At 43.9% G+C, this 19,964-nt stretch overlaps 1 protein-coding gene across 6 annotated transcripts in view; it reads left to right on the top strand.

The window, feature by feature from the left end:
* Positions 1-19,964, top strand: part of Gramd1c (GRAM domain containing 1C) — an 85,031-nt gene that overhangs the window by 19,270 nt on the left and 45,797 nt on the right. For 3 of the 6 annotated variants that reach the window (XM_011245853.2, XM_006521894.3, XM_006521895.4), the window contains exons 3-6: positions 5,953-6,037; positions 15,028-15,131; positions 15,722-15,817; positions 17,352-17,432. In XM_011245853.2, coding sequence (XP_011244155.1) covers positions 5,953-6,037; positions 15,028-15,131; positions 15,722-15,817; positions 17,352-17,432 — 366 coding nt within the window. Of the gene's footprint in view, positions 1-4,102; positions 4,204-5,498; positions 5,662-5,952; positions 6,038-15,027; positions 15,132-15,721; positions 15,818-17,351; positions 17,433-18,165; positions 18,285-19,964 lie in introns of those variants that run through there. The other 3 variants (NM_001359085.1, XM_006521896.2, NM_001172107.1) reach the window with 3 other exon arrangements.

Raw genomic sequence — 19,964 nt, 5'->3', positions numbered from 1 at the left:
GACGTCAACTCGGCCGATGGGCTGCAGCCAATCAGGGAGTGACACGTCCTAGGCGAAGGAAAATTCTCCTTAATAGGGACGGGGTTTCGTTTTCTCTCTCTCTTGCTTCTTGCACTCTGGCTCCTGAAGATGTAAGCAATAAAGCTTTGCCGCAGAAGATTCTGGTCTGTTGCGTCTTTCCTGGCCGGTCGTGAGAACGCGTCTAATAACAATTGGTGCCGAATTCCGGGACGAGAAAAAACTCGGGACTGGCGCAAGGAAGATCCCTCATTCCAGAACCAGAACTGCGGGTCGCGGTAATAAAGGTTCCCGTAAAGCAGACTGTTAAGAAGGATTCAACTGTATGAATTCAGAACTTTTCAGCTGGGGAACGAGAGTACCAGTGAGTACAGCTTTACGAGGTAAGTCTGATCTTGAACTTTCTAAGGAAATTCAAGACAGTCTATCAGAAGTAAAGTGGAAAATGGCTTTACAAGTTATGTTTGGCCTTGAATTTTTTCTAGTGTTAGAAGCCCTTTTGTTCCTTTTCACATGTTATCAAGTGGTTAAGGCAGGGCGGATTCTAGATGAAATTCAGGACAAGCTATCAGAAGTAAAGCGGGGAGAGAGAGTAGGAGCAAAGAGAAAATATGGTACACAAAATAAGTATACAGGCCTTTCCAAGGGTCTTGAACCCGAGGAAAAGTTTAGGTCAGGTAAGAATACCTGGGGAGAGATTAGAAGGAAGGAAAAGAAAAAAGAAAAGAAAAAAGATCGATTAGCGGAGGTCTCTAGGAGATACTCGTCACTAGATGAGCTCAGGAAGCCAGCTCTTAGTAGCTCTGAAGCAGATGAAGAATTCTCCTCTGAAGAAACAGACTGGGAGGAAGAAGCAGCTCATTATGAGAAAAAAGGGTACCAGCCAGGTAAAGTGCTAGCTAATCAGTTAAGGAAGCCAAAAGCTGGCGAAGGCCAGTTTGCTGATTGGCCTCAGGGCAGTCGGTTTCAAGGTCCGCCCTATGCGGAGTCCCCGCCCTGCGTAGTGCGTCAGCAGTGCGCAGAGAGGCAGTGCGCAGACTCATTCATTCCCAGAGAGGAACAAAGGAAAATACAACAGGCATTTCCGGTCTTTGAAGGAGCCGAGGGTGGGCGTGTCCACGCTCCGGTAGAATACTTACAAATTAAAGAAATTGCCGAGTCGGTCCGTAAATACGGAACCAATGCTAATTTTACCTTGGTGCAGTTAGACAGGCTCGCCGGCATGGCACTAACTCCTGCTGACTGGCAAACGGTTGTAAAAGCCGCTCTCCCTAGTATGGGCAAATATATGGAATGGAGAGCGCTTTGGCACGAAGCTGCACAAGCGCAGGCCCGAGCAAACGCAGCTGCTTTGACTCCAGAGCAGAGAGATTGGACTTTTGACTTGTTAACGGGTCAGGGAGCTTATTCTGCTGATCAGACAAACTACCATTGGGGAGCTTATGCCCAGATTTCTTCCACGGCTATTAGGGCCTGGAAGGCGCTCTCTCGAGCAGGTGAAACCACTGGGCAGTTAACAAAGATAATCCAGGGACCTCAGGAATCCTTCTCAGATTTTGTGGCCAGAATGACAGAGGCAGCAGAGCGTATTTTTGGAGATTCAGAGCAAGCTGCGCCTCTGATAGAACAGCTAATCTATGAGCAAGCCACAAAGGAGTGCCGAGCGGCCATAGCCCCAAGAAAGAACAAAGGCTTACAAGACTGGCTCAGGGTCTGTCGAGAGCTTGGGGGACCTCTCACCAATGCAGGCTTAGCGGCCGCCATCCTCCAATCTCAGAACCGCTCCATGAGCAGAAATGATCAGAGGACATGTTTTAATTGCGGAAAGCCTGGGCATTTTAAGAAAGATTGCAGAGCTCCAGATAAACAGGGAGGGACTCTCACTCTTTGCTCTAAGTGTGGCAAGGGTTATCATAGAGCTGACCAGTGTCGCTCTGTGAGGGATATAAAGGGCAGAATTCTTCCCCCACCTGATAGTCAATCAACTGATGTGCCAAAAAACGGGTCATCGGGCCCTCGGTCCCAGGGCCTTCAAAGATATGGGAACCGGTTTGTCAGGACCCAGGAAGCAGTCAGAGAGGCGACCCAGGAAGACCCACAAGGGTGGACCTGCGTGCCGCCTCTGACTTCCTATTAATGCCTCAAATGAGTATTCAGCCGGTGCCAGTGGAGCCTATACCATCCTTGCCCCCGGGAACCATGGGCCTTATTCTCGGCCGGGGTTCACTCACCTTGCAGGGCTTAGTAGTCCACCCTGGAGTTATGGATTGTCAACATTCCCCTGAAATACAGGTCCTGTGCTCAAGCCCTAAAGGCGTTTTTTCTATTAGTAAAGGAGATAGGATAGCTCAGCTGCTGCTCCTCCCTGATAATACCAGGGAGAAATCTGCAGGACCTGAGATAAAGAAAATGGGCTCCTCAGGAAATGATTCTGCCTATTTGGTTGTATCTTTAAATGATAGACCTAAGCTCCGCCTTAAGATTAACGGAAAAGAGTTTGAAGGCATCCTTGATACCGGAGCAGATAAAAGTATAATCTCTACACATTGGTGGCCCAAAGCATGGCCCACCACAGAGTCATCTCATTCATTACAGGGCCTAGGATATCAATCATGTCCCACTATAAGCTCCATTGCCTTGACGTGGGAATCCTCTGAAGGACAGCAAGGGAAATTCATACCTTATGTGCTCCCACTCCCGGTTAACCTCTGGGGAAGGGATATTATGCAGCATTTGGGCCTTATTTTGTCCAATGAAAACGCCCCATCGGGAGGGTATTCAACTAAAGCAAAAAATATCATGGCAAAGATGGGTTATAAAGAAGGAAAAGGGTTAGGACATCAAGAACAGGGAAGGATAGAGCCCATCTCACCTAATGGAAACCAAGACAGACAGGGTCTGGGTTTTCCTTAGCGGCCATTGGGGCAGCACGACCCATACCATGGAAAACAGGGGACCCAGTGTGGGTTCCTCAATGGCACCTATCCTCTGAAAAACTAGAAGCTGTGATTCAACTGGTAGAGGAACAATTAAAATTAGGCCATATTGAACCCTCTACCTCACCTTGGAATACTCCAATTTTTGTAATTAAGAAAAAGTCAGGAAAGTGGAGACTGCTCCATGACCTCAGAGCCATTAATGAGCAAATGAACTTATTTGGCCCAGTACAGAGGGGTCTCCCTGTACTTTCCGCCTTACCACGTGGCTGGAATTTAATTATTATAGATATTAAAGATTGTTTCTTTTCTATACCTTTGTGTCCAAGGGATAGGCCCAGATTTGCCTTTACCATCCCCTCTATTAATCACATGGAACCTGATAAGAGGTATCAATGGAAGGTCTTACCACAGGGAATGTCCAATAGTCCTACTATGTGTCAACTTTATGTACAAGAAGCTCTTTTGCCAGTTCCTCATGTGGGAATTAACCCACGCGGTATTCGACCTCTACAGGTCTGGCAAATGGATGTTACACATGTTTCTTCCTTTGGAAAACTTCAATATCTCCATGTGTCCATTGACACATGTTCTGGCATCATGTTTGCTTCTCCGTTAACCGGAGAAAAAGCCTCACATGTGATTCAACATTGTCTTGAGGCATGGAGTGCTTGGGGGAAACCCAAACTCCTTAAGACTGATAATGGACCAGCTTATACGTCTCAAAAATTTCAGCAGTTCTGCCGTCAGATGGACGTAACCCACCTGACTGGACTTCCATACAACCCTCAAGGACAGGGTATTGTTGAGCGTGCGCATCGCACCCTCAAAGCCTATCTTATAAAACAGAAGAGGGGAACTTTTGAGGAGACTGTACCCCGAGCACCAAGAGTGTCTGTGTCTTTGGCACTCTTTACACTCAATTTTTTAAATATTGATGCTCATGGCCATACTGCGGCTGAACGTCATTGTTCAGAGTCAGATAGGCCCAATGAGATGGTTAAATGGAAAAATGTCCTTGATAATAAATGGTATGGCCCGGATCCTATTTTGATAAGATCCAGGGGAGCTATCTGTGTTTTCCCACAGAATGAAGACAACCCATTTTGGATACCAAAAAGACTCACCCGAAAAATCCAGACTGACCAAGGGAATACTGATGTCCCTCGTCTTGGTGATGTCCAGGGCGTCAATAATAAAGAGAGAGCAGCGTTGGGGGATAATGTCGACATTTCCACTCCCAATGACGGTGATGTATAATGCTCAAGTATTCTCCTGCTTTTTACACTAACTAGGAACTGGGTTTAGCCTTGATTCAGACAGCCTTGGCTCTGTCTGGACAGGTCCAGACAACTGACACCATTAACACTTTGTCAGCCTCAGTGACTACAGTCATAGATAAACAGGCCTCAGCTAATGTCAAGATACAGAGAGGTCTCATGCTGGTTAATCAACTCATAGATCTTGTCTAGGAACAACTAGATGTATTATGACAAATAACTCAGCTGGGATGTGAACAAAAGTTTCCGGGATTGTGTGTTACTTCCATTCAGTATGTTAAATTTACTAGGGCAGCTAATTTGTCAAAAAGTCTTTTTCAGTATATGTTACAGAATTGGACGGCTGAATTTGAACAGATCCTTCGGGAATTGAGACTTCAGGTCAACTCCACGCGCTTGGACCTGTCCCTGACCAAAGGATTACCCAATTGGATCTCCTCAGCATTTTCTTTCTTTAAAAAATGGGTGGGATTAATATTATTTGGAGATACACTTTGCTGTGGATTAGTGTTGCTTCTTTGATTGGTCTGTAAGCTTAAGGCCCAAACTAGGAGAGACAAGGTGGTTATTGCCCAGGCGCTTGCAGGACTAGAACATGGAGCTCCCCCTGATATATGGTTATCTATGCCTAGGCAATAGGTCGCTGGCCACTCAGCTCTTACATCTCACGAGGCTAGACTCATTGCATGGGATAGAGTGAGTGTGCTTCAGCAGCCCGAGAGAGTTGCACGGCTAAGCACTGCAATGGAGAGGCTCTGCGGCATATATGAGCCTATTCTAGGGAGACATGTCATCTTTCATGAAGGTTCAGTGTCCTAGTTCCCTTCCCCCAGGCAAAACGACACGGGAGCAGGTCAGGGTTGCTCTGGGTAAAAGCTTGTGAGCCTAAGAGCTAATCCTGTACATGGCTCCTTTACCTACACACTGGGGATTTGACCTCTATCTCCACTCTCATTAATATGGGTGGCCTATTTGCTCTTATTAAAAGGAAAGGGGGAGATGTTGGGAGCCGCGCCCACATTCGCCGTTACAAGATGGCGCTGACAGCTGTGTTCTAAGTGGTAAACAAATAATCTGCGCATGTGCCGAGGGTGGTTCTTCACTCCATGTGCTCTGCCTTCCTCGTGACGTCAACTCGGCCGATGGGCTGCAGCCAATCAGGGAGTGACACGTCCTAGGCGAAGGAAAATTCTCCTTAATAGGGACGGGGTTTCGTTTTCTCTCTCTCTTGCTTCTTGCACTCTGGCTCCTGAAGATGTAAGCAATAAAGCTTTGCCGCAGAAGATTCTGGTCTGTTGCGTCTTTCCTGGCCGGTCGTGAGAACGCGTCTAATAACACATATGGACGGTGTCAAGCCCGCACGGCCTCCTTACCTACCAGATCCGTCCGCCAAAGCCCTCGATAGTCTGATGCTTGGTTTGTTCCAGGTGGGACCACGCTCTCAGGCTGCCCAGATGGCTTTAGGGCCCCCCACTTTACTTGTAAACACAGATTTTCTGCTTTCTCTCCATCAGCCCAGCCTCCTCTGTCGACACAGCTCCTAGCTTTCATGGCCTGTCCCGCGTTCACAGGGATGGCTTCTGAAGTGTTCATGGGTCTTTCATATAAGGACATAATATTGACGGAAAGGATGTGCCTTTTAAGTTTCATATTTGAACGTGTTTTCTAAGCGATTATACGTGTAAGTAAGCAGAAACCTAATCTTTTTATTGTTTCAGATCTCGAGTTCCACCTATAAAGACAGGAATGAGGAATACAGACAGCAGTTCACACACCTGCCGGACTCGGAGAAGCTGATAGCAGGTACTCAGGACGCAGCAGACAGACAGACATGACGGACAGCATGGAGAGAACTCTTAGGCCTTCGATAGACAGGGAATGCAGTGTCCTGTTTTACAGTTAGATGGGCTTATGCCACGTGTAACCAGGGAACAGTGATTTCTGACCTAGGAGATATTACGTACTAAGAAGAAATGTGAGCTCATGGTTTCTTCCGGTATCACTATGTAAGGCTATGAAAGGAACATTTAGATTTGATAGTCATCATATGACAGCTCTCCTGAGAAAACTACACCCCTCAACAAGTGCACTGATAGATCAATTTAATAAGAATGTTCTAGGGATAAATTTAGGAATAAGTCATTATTCATGTTATGGTTCATGCAGAATTTTATATGTGCTAGGCTTCCCAGTAACAAGTTTAGTCATTTTTATAATAGAAATGCTTTATTGTGTATTTGGTTTTGTACACACACACACACACACACACACACACACACACACACACACACGCATGTAGGTGTGCATGTGTGTGGAGGCCAGAGGCCAATGCTGAATGCCTTCCAAATTAGCTCACCTTATGTTGTGGAACTGGGTCTCTCACTGAACCTGAAGCTCACCAGTTGGCTGCGTTTCTCTTGTCTTTTTCCCCAGGGCTGAGATTCCAAGCACACCACCACACTCAGCTTTATGGTTTTTAAAGTTTTATTATTTTTGTGTGTATAGTTGTTTTGCCTGCAAGTGTATGTGCATGCAGTGCCTTCCGAGGCCAGAAGAGGGCGTCAGGTCCCTTAAGACTGGAGTTGCAGATAGTTGTGAGCCACCATGTGGATGCTTGGGATCGAACCTGGGCCCTCTGGAAGAGTCACCAGTGTTCTTAGCCATTGAGCCCCCACATCTGGATTTGTATATGGCTTCTGGGGAATGAAATAAGGTCTTATGTATCCAGGTTGGCCTTGAACTCATTGTATCTCAGGATAACCCTGTGCTCCTGATCCTCCCAAGTGCCGTGATTGCAGACATATGTCACTGCTCCCAGCAGAAGCAATATAATTTTATAATAAAAATTTCAAATAGGAAATTGAGAGAAGTGGTGGTGGGTACTGAAGGATTTGGAGGGAAAGGAGAGCCAGTTTTGTCCTTTTGTTGTGATGGAAGGCAAAGTGTTAGTTATTAAAAACAATTACAACTGTTTTTGCATGTGTTACAAATGTTCTTGCCTCCCACTTAAAACAGAAGGCTTTTCACAGAAACCGTTCTAAAACGGAGCTTGTTGGTTCCTACCCTGTTTTGTTTTGTTTTGTGGAGACAGGGTCTATGTACTCCTGCTGGCCTGCAACTTTCTATGTAGACCAGCTGACCTCAAACTGGGAGCTATCCCCCTGCCTCTACCTTGTAAGCACTAGAATTACAGGTGTGTTATCACCCCCACCCCTGGTGAGTTTTACTATTTCAAAAGATACTAATTTCATTGTACGCTCCTTGTAACACTGGCGAGCCACCCAGGAAAATGTGGAGAAAAGAGTTGGCTCTTCTATCTGTATAATTTAGCTAATATTTTGTCTTTTATACATTTTTCAGAGTGTGTGTGTTTGTCTTTAAAAGGTTAGTTATTTGTGTGTTTTCCTGACTGGTACAGTCACCATGGTTAATGTAGACATTTAGAACCTGATATAAAGGGGAGAATGGCTGCACAGGGATCATTTTCGGGGTGCCAGGATGCCTCTGTATTTTGGTGGTGATTGCACGACTGTTCACCGACCGCATCTTTATGTAGGAACTCCGCTGCATAAAATTTTTAGAAATAACCAAGGTCTCAGGGACACCCTGGTTGTAACAATGACACTATTTGTGTTATAAATGAGTGAACCCATTCCAGTCATGAGTGACTCAGTATAGATAGCAGCTCTTTGCTGTTTCAGGAGATTGGATCCAGGAAGTCCCCTCAGATGCCAAGGTCCATGGATACCTAAGCTCTTATGTAAAGTAGTGTGGCATTCACGTGGAACCCAAGCACAGCCTTTCGTGTAGTTTAAATCATCTCTGGATTACTAGTGATGGCTCACACGGTGAGTTTAGGGAATCGTGACTTGAAAACAAGTTTGTGCAAGTTCAGTAATGTTTTGAAAAGAAACATTTAAACATACCTTTGTGATTTAGTCTGAGAAGGTAGAAGCCATGTTTACGGAGGGCTGGCTCTGCCTGTCTATTTCCTATCTCTGTGGGCTAAGACTCTGGCGGCAGGGAACATGTCTAGAGCTCAGATCTTGACTTCGTAAAACATCCCTCTCCCAGAGGAAGTTTATGGAGCCGTAACAAGCCGAGACCAGTGAGGACAGAGCACGCTATGGTTATGGTACCGAGGGTAGGTTAAGAAAACGGAAACAGGCAGCAACTTGGAACAGCCCCTGATGTTCAAAGTCAGAATAGCTCAAGCAACAAAATAACGATTTGGGATAACGAACCAAAGAATCAAATAAATTTCTATGAGTCCATATTGTTATGAATAAATTCTTAAATAGTTAAACAGTTATGGAGGAGTAACATAACAGTCTTCCCTAAACTTTCAGAAGTTCATGGGCTGGAGAGACGGCGTCACTGGTGAAGTGTCTGATGAACAAGCACAAGGACCTGAACAATCCTAGAACCCATGTAAAAGCCATGTGTGGGGGGTGCTCTCCTGTGACCCCTGCAGCAGGGGGCAGGGGGATGAGGAGACAGGCCAATCAGTGAAGCTCATGACTAGATAAATCAGTGAACTTCAGGTTCAATGAGAGACCCTTCCTTAAAACCATGAGACGGATCAATGGTTAAGAGCACCGGCTGGCCACTCTTCCAGAGGACTTGAGTTCAGCTACCTACACCTACATAGCCACTTACAACTGTCTGTCTGTCCAGTTCCAGGGGACTGGACACCCTCATCCAGACATACATGCAAGTAAAACATCAATGTACATAAAATGAAAGAAATAAAGAAAATATAGGAGCTGGAAATTAATCAAATTTGGACTTGGCAAATTTGGACTTGGTCATTGGTGACAAGGAGGAAAAAGGGGAAGGAAGAAGCCACAGCTGGGACCTAGTGAATAGCAGAGTTCTGTACCTAAAGCTAAGGTCTCCTCACCTCTCACTCTCCATACCTACATGGCTGAGGAGAGTTTCGCCTCACAGCTGACATACAGATGGATAAAGCGGTACTGTCACGGTGAAAACCTTTCTCAAACATGTACATGCTAATTAAGCACTGTTTGGTGTTCAACGCTGACAACCGCATTTCAAGGCCCTTCGCCTCCTCAGATAGATGTAGCCCTTGCAATTAGATTGTTAGCTAATTTTTCTCAAGCATAAGTGCAAAATTACAGCTGTCTCTAACTATCCCTTGGAAACAGTTTGCCAGTCCAAGTGCTAAGTAGCCCCAGCACTGTCTAGTTGTGACATCAGGCACGTTTGCTGTGGGATGGCCAGAGGTATCTTAGAAAATGTCCAAGCATCTATCTGCGTTAGCATGGCCTTTTCTTTATTCTCAGTACTCACTTGAGCCTTCTGACTTTTATTTACTAATCTTGATCAAAGAAATATTTATTAAAATCTATAATGAACTTGAGCCAGTAACTCTACTTGTAGAAAAAAATTACACTTTAGGGGCATATCCATACCCTCAGTGCTGAGTGGGGTGGGGCTAGGGCATGGGAAAGGGGCCTTGGGGGAGATGACTAAAATGCAAATAGCTTGCATATATTTGGAGTTTCTTTTTTTTCTTTTTTTGGTTTTCTTTAGTCACTCGTTTTATAGGAGGGCTTATTCATTGGCATCTGCTTCCAGTCTTCTAAAACTGGGTAAAATCTTTCTGTCTGCTTATGCACCTTCCCGTCCCACGCCCAGCCCTGTTTTGAATTTAATTGATTAAATGTTGTCTTTGCCATCTCTAAAGGAGCTTGTACAAGGGGGGGGGGGCGGTGGGCGGGAGGGAGTAAACCCATGTCTAACTACTACCCCTTCCAGTGGGCACTATGACCTGTTGTTCTGTTTTGTCTTTTTAAGTAGTGGTATTCATACCTTTAAATTTATTACCCTTTTAAAAGAATTGTCTGGAAGACGATTCTTTTGTGATGTTCTTGCTCAAAGCTTACAGTTTGAACTCTCTGATTATTTAGGTGAACAAGGTAGAGAGGTACAGACAGGGCAGTGTTGTAGTGAGGACATGCAATCTAGTACTAATTCTCTTGCCACCTCAGAATACCTCTCCACAAAGGCAGGAGAATTAAAAAAAAAAAAAGGAGCAATTTGTTATTGATTAAACATAAACTAGAGTGCGAGCGAGCCATGTTGATACAGGGCTGCAAATCTAGCATTTAGAGGCAGAGGATGCCAAGTTTCAGGCCAGCCTACGATATGCAGTGAGTTCATTACCAATCGTAGGTACACAGAGAGACCCTGTCTAAAATGAACAACAATACAAAGCAAAGCCTACAAACAAAACAGAGCTTAGGATATGCTGTGGGTGTGTGAGATCACAAAAACTGACAGCCCTGCAGATCCATGGGGCTGGAAACCACCTCCTTAGACAGATACAGCTGAGTGCTTCAGTGGGGCGAGTGCCTTCAGTAGGGTGAGCGCTTGCATCAGGGGTCCCATCCCCAGCACCATGCAGACAGGATGTGGTGACACAGGCCTGTAATTCCAACACTGGAGGGATGGAGGCCGGAGGAGTAGAGGTTCAAAGTGAGTTTGAGGCCAGCCTGGCTAGGCTCTATGAGAGAAAACCTGTCTGAAATGAAGAAAGAAAAGGAGGGGGAGGAGTAAGGGGGGTAGGGGTGGGGGAGAGACAGGAAGGACCAGTCCTGAAATGAGCCAAGTTGACATTCACCATGTGTGTCACATTTAATCCATCTCAACTTTACCTAGTAGTTAGGGAAAACAGCTGCAACAGCCTGTAGGAAACATAAACTCACATCTGTATGACAGAGGTAGTTTGTCAGTTACCCAGCAAAGCTAGGCTCTTATCTTCCTGGATGGCTCCTGGGACCCTGGGCTGTGAAGCAGGTGAGAAGCCTCCCTGGCTTTTGAAAAGATTCAAACTGTCAAGAAAAGAACTGAGAAGTCATTGGAAGGAAATGCTCTGAGAGAAGCCAAGGGTATGAGGGTCTCCCCTTCTGCCCACGGACACGAGGGGTTTTTTCCTTCCTTTTTTTTTTCTTTTTCAATTTATACTTACTCTTTTAGCTGTTGCAAGTAAAAAGCTAACAAAATACCAAAAGGAGAGGTTTTTTTCATTGTCATTTAAATACTAACTCTAGAAAAGCAAACTTCAAAATGTTCTCGTAAGGGCTCCTTCCTCTGCCTCCCGAGGCCCTCATTGCAGCGCTTCCCTCTGTCACTACCATAGAGTGGAATACTTGGAGACATGTATTTCCTGATATTATTGGTTTAAAAAAAAACATTTGTTTTATTTACTATATTTTTTTCAAAGCTGGGCATTGTCATACACTCCTTTAATTCCAGCACTTGGGAAGCAGAGGCAGGCAGATCTCTGTGAGTTCGAGGCCAACCTGGTGTACAGAGTGAGTTTTCAGGCCAGTTAGAGGTACACAGTTACACAGTGAGACCCTGTCTCAAAACAACAAAAAGAAAGAAAAGAGAAAGCACATTCTCCCGTTAGGTTCCTTATGGACTTATGCCTGCATCCTAAGTTCTTACTAAGGCAGAGAATCATCTCGCCTTGTCTACTACTTAATGCATATTGTATTGATTTAATGTATATTGCATTGATCCGTCCCTGGATTCTCTTCCTGCTTTGTTCTGTATCATTTATTTTGTGATTATGAAAATAAATCTTTATAGACATTTTGGGCCATTTAATTGTGCCATAATTGATCATGTTATTACTACAAAATTGAATAAAGCAAGATGTGTCAAAGTGACCTAAGGAGCTTGGTTAATTTCTTGAGTTTTACTACAGCTTTCTGGTAAGCCATTGTGAATTTACAAAGTCTGTAACAATGATTTCTGATAAGCATTATTTTCTTATTTCATCCTAGGCGAATCAGGTCCTTAATATAACTGATCAGGTGGGACATTACCTCCTGAAGTGGCAATTATTTTTATTGTAGATGCTCGTTTATAAGTAACAACGTTGGGAGCACAAAAAAAAAAATCCATAACCCCTTTTAAAAGAAAATGTTCTACCTTTTATGTGTGATACAACGCCTTTGCTATCTTTTATATGTATTTATTTTTCCTTTGCCACAATTTTAAGCAATTTTACTGTGGTCTACATTTATTATGATAGCCCTTGTTTTAAGGAAGCCACATTTTAAAATTACTGAAATGTCCATCAGCATATGTCAAATATTCTTCTGTTAAGACATTCCAGGTGTGTGCGCTCTCTTTCAGTATCAGTAGTATAAAATAGTGCAGGGCGATCTATGATCTGGCAAGGCAGGCACCATCTGACAGCCTGTGACAGTCACCTTAACCTTGCCCCAGACCTATGTAGTCAGAGCTCTGGGGAGGGGCTAGCCCTCTCTTCTCAGCCAACCAGGTATCTCTGAAGTGTGAGAAGCATTGGGTGATAAAATGTTTCAGTGAGATAAAAATTTCGTGACACCTGAAAGGCGACCTTTGACCCCGTCTGCTTGGGACATACATAGTAGTGAATGGGACACCCACTCTGCTGGCTTATTTATTAACAGCTTTTATTTGTGGCATCTCAGCTTTTTTTTTCCCCCTTGAAAGACTAACTACTTTGCTCAGTTCTTAGAATTTAACACAACTAAGGCTAAATATTTTGAGGCTTATCAGCTTTCTTGCTTTGTGCCATTTTGAGACAGGGTCTCTTTATCTAGCTCTGACTGTCCTGGAACTCACCATGTCAGGCTGGCCTCAAACTCACAGAGATCCTCCCACCTCCTGAGCTGGGATTAAAGGGTGTGCACCACCCATGCCTGACAACTTTTATTTTAAAATTAAAAAAAAAAAAAGAACATTACTTTATGCCGTTTTAAAATGTAGCAGTTGACAGAGTCACCTCACAGAAGTTCTTCATATCTTGTACTGTGAGCTATGGTTTGCATTAGGCAAGGAAGTGAGAGCTGAATCTTAGAGGCATGATAGCTGCGCTGGTTAGTTTTTAGCAACTTGACATAAACTAGAGTCATCTGGGAAGAGAGACCCTTAACTGAAGAATTGTCACCATCCCCTGGCCTGTGAGCATGTCGGTGGGGCTTTTCCTGCTTCATGATGGATGTGTAAGGGCTTAGCTCACTGTGGGCGGTTCTGACCCTACGCAGTTGGTCCTGGGGTTGTATAAGAAACCAAGCTGAGCAAGTGGGGACCAAGCCAGTAAACAGTGTTCTTCAGTGGTTTCTGCACCAGTCCCTGCCATGACTTCCCTCACAGATGACAGACTGTGATGTGGAAGTGTAAACCAAACAAACCCTTCCCTCTTCTCCCAAGTTTCTTGGGGTCAGAGTGTTTATTGCAACAACAGAAAGCAAACTAGACCCGTTGTCTTTGTTTCCTGAAAAACGGAAAGGTTAACAAAATACCCTGACAAAATCAGCTTAGAGAAGAAAGGGTTATTTCAGCTCACAGTACTAGGTTATAGTCCGTCAGAGGGAGAGAGCTGGTTACATCGCATCCATAATTAGGAACGAGAGGAACGCATGCATGCTGGCTTGTGCTCAGTATTCTTTCTCTACTCTTACACAGGCTAGAACTGAAACCCAGAGAACAGTGTTACCCACAGTGGTCTACTCTTCCCACCGTAGCCAGTGTAATCAAGACGGTCTCCTAAGACATGGCCACAGCTAATCAATCTCGGCCATCTCTCACTGAGACACTTCTCCTAGGGAATCCTAGATTGTGCCAAGTTGACAATAAAGGCGAGGTCTCTTTATATATCTCTGGCTGGCCTGGAGCTCAGTATGTGAGGCTCAAGCTCACAGAGATCTGTCTGCCTCTGCCTCCTGAGCACTGGGATTAAAGGTGTGTGCCACCATGCCCAGTCTTTTAGCTCTCAAATGTGCTTTGTATTTCTACCATGGGGCCTGTGCATGTCCTGGTCTATCATAATTCTGTCACCTCTTTATTGATCTTTGGATTCTTTTTTAAAGATTACTTATTCAGGGAAATGATTCCTGATAGCGCTTCTCCACACCCCACCCCTCCCCAAGCTGTATAACCAGCTCTTGTTATATATCTTTACACTTTGGCCATCATCTTACTTGTCTTTGTATCTTCACTATCAACTTGATTGGATTTGGCATCTCCTAGGAGATACACCTCTGGGTGTGTCTGGATGTGGGTCACACCATTCCATCCATGAGCTGGGTCCTGTAACTGAAGGGAAAGTGGGGAAAAGCAGCTGAGCAGAGTGATTCCCATTTCTCTGCTTCTCCATCACTGAGCAACCTGCTCCCACCCTGGGTCTTCCCTACCACGGGGGAGTGTGTTCCTGGACTGTAGTAGTTACTTTTCTGGTGGCTGCTTTAAAATCCAACAAAAGCAACTTGAAGGAGACCACTTCACTTTGGCTCACAGTCCATGATGGTGAGGAAGTCATGGTGTTGGGCACTCAAGGTGGCTTGTCACATCACACTCATGGTCAGGAAGCAGCGAGTTTTCTCCATCTTATACAGTTAGGGACCCCAGCCTAGAATGGTACCACCGGTATCCAGGGTGGGTCTCACTTGTTCAATTAATCTGATTGAGACAATCCCTCACAGGAAGGCCCAGAGGCTTATCTCCCCGACAAATCCAGATTCTTGCAGGTTGACAATATCAACCATCATACCTATCTTTCATTTACAAAGTTCCAGGAGGATAAGAAATATTTCTGATGAGCCTAGTGCCCAACAAAATAGCTGGCATAGAATGTATGGATGAACAAATGAATGAATGAATGAATGAATGAGTGAGTAGACAGCGATGGCATCCCACGAGCTGAAGTAGTATAAGGTTTATTCTGTTTTCGGACTTTTGTGAATGCCCTTCTCTTATCTTTGTCTCTATAGATTATGCTTGCGCTCTCCAGAAGGATATCTTGGTTCAGGGGAGGCTGTACCTTTCAGAAAAATGGCTGTGTTTCTATAGCAACATCTTCAGATGGGAAACTACAGTAAGACATGTTTGCATTTGATTTGTTGATAGAAATAACTGCATAGTTAGAATAAACAGTATTCTTAAAAGGAATGTATTTAAGATGATTCAAAAGCAAAGCCATTTATATTTGTATATCTATGTTTATGTAAGTATCATATGTTTATATATACATAAATGTGTAATGTATTTTTCTAATTTTAACACATCAAACCCCATTCGTACTTAATGCAGTTAGGTTGGAAGGGGCCTGGCTTGGCTATCAAAACCATGGTTACCTGACAGACTTGTCTAGATTGTGCTTGAGGGTTTAAATGTGGACCCTGAACTCCCACGTCATTCACACCCAGTCCTAATGCTAGATCCTCGTATTGATGAACGTAACACGGAAGGGGAGCATGTCTGAATGACCCAGAGCCCCTCTCCTCTAATGACACTAGCTTCATGTTCACAGAGAACACAGCATGTGCATGTATACCCCTAAAGCAGGGCTTTCAGCCAAATACTCTGGATTAGATTAATGCAACACTTGGTATTTGGGGTTCTATATGCCTCTGAAAATATGCATTCCAGTTTTTAAAAAGCATTTTTTTATATGTGTGTGTTTAGATTTCTATTGCTTTAAAGAATATAACCTTTATGACCAAGGAGAAAACTGCTCGACTCATCCCAAATGCTATCCAGATCATCACGGAGGGGGAAAAGGTGAGCCACTTCTCCGCCTTTGCCAGATTAATAAGAGGAAGATCTGTTTTACGCAGGTAGCATCGGAAATGCAGGTAGCTCTTGAAGTTACAATGTCTTGTGGAGACCCAGGATCTATAACAGATTCTTGTATGTTTGAATAGTTACTAGTTGCAGAGGAAAAAGCAGGGCAGCCAGCCGTGGGAAAGACAGGAGGATGGGAATAACATACAATACAATTGTGTTTGTTTAATGATGTCACAATTAAATCTACTTCTTTGTATGCTAATAAAAATAAATAAAGAAATCCACAGGCTACAGGGACATTAGTAATCATTAGGTTATATGCTATGTACACAAAACTGCCTAGAGTGTGCTAGGATGTATCTTCTACAAAGAATATATATCCATAGCTAGACATGGTGGCACATGCCTTTAGTCCCAGCACTCAGGAGGCAGAGACAGGCAGATCTCTTTGAGTTCAAGGTCAGCCTGGTCTATATATCTGGTTCTTGGACAGCCAGGGATACACAGAGAAATCCTGTCTTGAAAAGCAATCCACCACAAACAAAAACTAAACAACAACAGAGAATATATCTAGGTCTCAGCTTTTTTTTTTTTTTTTTTTTCTGAGACAGAGTTTCTCTGTCTATCCCTAGCTGTCCTGGAACTTGGCTCTGTACTCCAGGCTGGCTTCTAACTTAGATCAACCTGCCTCTGCCTCCCAGGATTAAAGCATGCCACCACTGCCTGGAGGACTCAGGTTAATGAATTGAAAAATCTGTCTGTGAAAGCATTAATGCCCAAATCAACGTGTGAAAGTTTCTTAATCACTTGCTTTCCCTTCCTGTAGATAAGCACTTTGTGACAGGAAGTCACTGACCAGATGACAGAGAGTAAACTTTAAATGACTTCACAAAAATAGCTAAATGTGGAGAAATACATTCGGTTAAAAAGAGACACAGAATTATAGTTTGAGCATTTTATTACTTTCTTGTTTTTATCCCATCATAGGCCTCCCAAGTTTAGCTTGGGTGTTTTATGTGCACTGTTAACAGAGAGCCAATATTTTTGGATTTTTTAAACTTGAAAAAATTACATAACTTAAAATTTGTATTACTAATATAGACATCTGTGAAGTCCACTTGTATTTTTAGTTTATATGGGGCTCAGTTACCAGGCATGACAGGCACCATATCTCAAAGTTTAGAATAAAAACTTTCCATTTTAGTCTATGAATTTATTTAGATTAATTTGAGAAAATTATGATAAACAAACAGCTACCCAGTCTTAGCCCATTTTCGTAGTTAAAAAAAAAAACCATTGCGCTTGAAAATTTTCTATAAGATACTATGTGTTATAAGGCAGGGTTTATAAAGACATCTTATTTATGCAAGAATTATTTGTTTTTCTTTTAGCACAAGGGTAAGTGAAAACTGTTGAAAGTTGGGAGTAGTCGGCTATGGTCATAGCAGGACCCCAGAGACCTTCAGGACAGATGCTTCCCCTCTGAACTTTTACAGTACTAAATTTGTCTCCTTCTTTTTCTTTGTAGTTTTTCTTTACATCTTTTGGTGCCAGAGACAGAAGTTACCTGATCATATTTAGGTTGTGGCAGAATGTATTACTAGATAAGGTAAGTGTTCATTCCACAAGCATTTTGAAAGAAGGCACACTAGGGGCTAGTGTGTATCTAAGTAGGATTTGCCAAGAGCCCTTTCTTATTTTCATGAATCCAATTCTGATGACAGTTCAAAAATTTAAAGCAAAAGATCTATAGTTATTTTTATGTTCTTTTTCAAATTCAAAAAGAAAAATTGAAGAGCAGGGTGTGATTGTTCATGTCTTTAATCCTGGCTCTCAGGAGGCAGAGGCAGGCAGATCTCCTTGAGTTCGAGGCCTGCCGGGTCTATAGACAAGAGTTCCAAAACAGTCAGGGCTACATAGTGAGAACCTATCACTCCCCCCGCCCCCGACACACACACACACACACACACACACACACACACACACACTTATAAAAAGAAAATAAGAAGAGGTAGAAAATTGAAAAACTCAGAAACTGGGAAAGTGTCTCAGTGGGTAAAGGCATGTGCCACCAAGCCTGATGATCGGAGTTTGATTTGTAGGACTCAAACGGCGAAAAGGGGAGAACTGACACCCACAAGCTAACCTCTTACTTCTACATACACATCGTGGCACACACGCACACACACTCCTACATAACTAGATGGATAAGTAAATGCAGTACAAGTGTGAATTATAGCAGTTAAAAGGGGTTTCGTGGCGGGCACGTGCATATGGGCATGCGCAGACGCACACGCACACGCATACGGAGGCCGAGGAGGATGTCTGAGGGTTTCCTTGGCCATTCTCCATCTCGCTGCTTTGAGGCAGGGTCAAACAGATCCAGGAGTTGGCTGGTTAGGCTGGCTGGCTGGCAAGCACAGGAGCTGTCTGTCTCCATCTCCCAGGGCTGGCGCTGGAGGTACATGTAGCCATTTCTGGCATTTTACGTGGGTGTTTGGGACTTGAACTTTTGTTCTCATGCTTGCCCAGCAAGCATTCTTATCTGTTGATCTATCTCCCCAGCTCCATACTTACTGTTGCCGTTCTGGTGGTTGAACCCAGAGCCCCCTCTATGTACCACTGAGCTATCTCCCCAACCCCTATAAGTGACTATGCTCGTTAAGATCCCTAAGATAACGACCAAGATAAAAATAGTAAGAAGCATTAATGGAAGTAAAATGATTAGCTAGAAAATATGTATTTCACACATAAGAAGCTAATAATGGAAATATTATGGTTTCTATTGCTGTGGTGAAACACCACGACTAAAGCAAGCTGGGGAGGAGAGGGCTTATTCAGCTTAGGCTTCCACATCTCAGTTCATCACCAAAGGAAGTCAGGGCAAGAACTCAAGCTGGACAGGAAGCTAGAGGCAGACCCGATTCAAAGGCCATAGCGGGGTTACTGCTCAGCCTGCTGCTTTATGGAAACCAGGACCACCAGCCCTGGGAATGGCACCACCCACAATGGGCTGAGCCCGCCCCCATAAATCACTAATTAAGAAAACTCCCTACACGCTGCACTTTATTGGAGGCATTTTCTCAGTTGAGCCTCCCTCCAAGGGTATTCAGTAGTAAAATGACACTTTGTTATGTAAATCCTCATATAAATATAAATGAATCAAACAGCACACTGAAGACCCGAAGAAGACCGATGCAATAAACAAACACACAACCCAACTGTGTGTTATGCCTGAGGCAGAATAGCTTCAGAGCACAGGCGTCTTGAAAGTGAAAGAAGCAAATAAGACACACAGACAGAGACCAGTGTTGATGAGAAACATCTCACCAAGTGGACTTTAACACTAAAGCGATAGGCAAGGAGCGTGCACCTGCACTGGTAGAAGGGCCAAATCATCTGGAATTCATAAACGTTGTACGTGCGTATGCCGCTCATTCCAGAGCCCTAATGTATATAAAGCAAAGTCAAACAGAATCAAAGGAAGAAATAAACAATTTAGCAATAACAGCTGAATTCAATACCCTACTTTCAGTGGTGGGAACAACTACACAGAGATCAACAGTAAAGAGAAGAACAACCTGACTAACCAGGACCAACCAAGGGCCAGAGGACACCTATGGAATGTTTTGTCCAACAACAACAGATACACATTTTCCCAAGGGCATGTGGACACTCTCCAAACAGACAATAGTGCTAGATTGTAAAATAAGCCTCAGTACATTCATAAGGAATAAAGTAATGCGGAATGTATTCTCTGGTCACAATGGAGTAAGATTTGGAGCCAGAGGTTCATTAGAAAGTGAAAGTTAAATAGAAGATCTCTAAAGAGCCACTGGGTAAAAAGGAGAAATCACAAGGGAACTGTAGTTTCTTGTGTGCATTTCCTCCCTCCGGGGAGCAGTGGGGTCTGCGGGATCCCTGTGCAGCCAGGAGTGCTGTAGGGCAAAGGCCTTCTCAGAGGATTTAGTGTCACTCTCTCAGACAGTATTCAATGAAACAGCTCTCTTAGGCGATCGTCAGAGAAACCGCTGGTGTGCACACACTCTGTCAGGGTGGACAAGGGGTATAAATGAACCTTGGAGAATGGGAAGGAGTTTCCAGGTTGACTGTAAATCATTGGCTGGTGCCTAATGTACTG

Source organism: Mus musculus, chromosome 16 (assembly GCF_000001635.26).
Source record: "Mus musculus strain C57BL/6J chromosome 16, GRCm38.p6 C57BL/6J".
NCBI lineage: Eukaryota > Metazoa > Chordata > Mammalia > Rodentia > Muridae > Mus > Mus musculus.
Note: the sequence above shows the minus strand (reverse complement) of the source record. Positions and strands in the feature narration are given on the sequence as shown.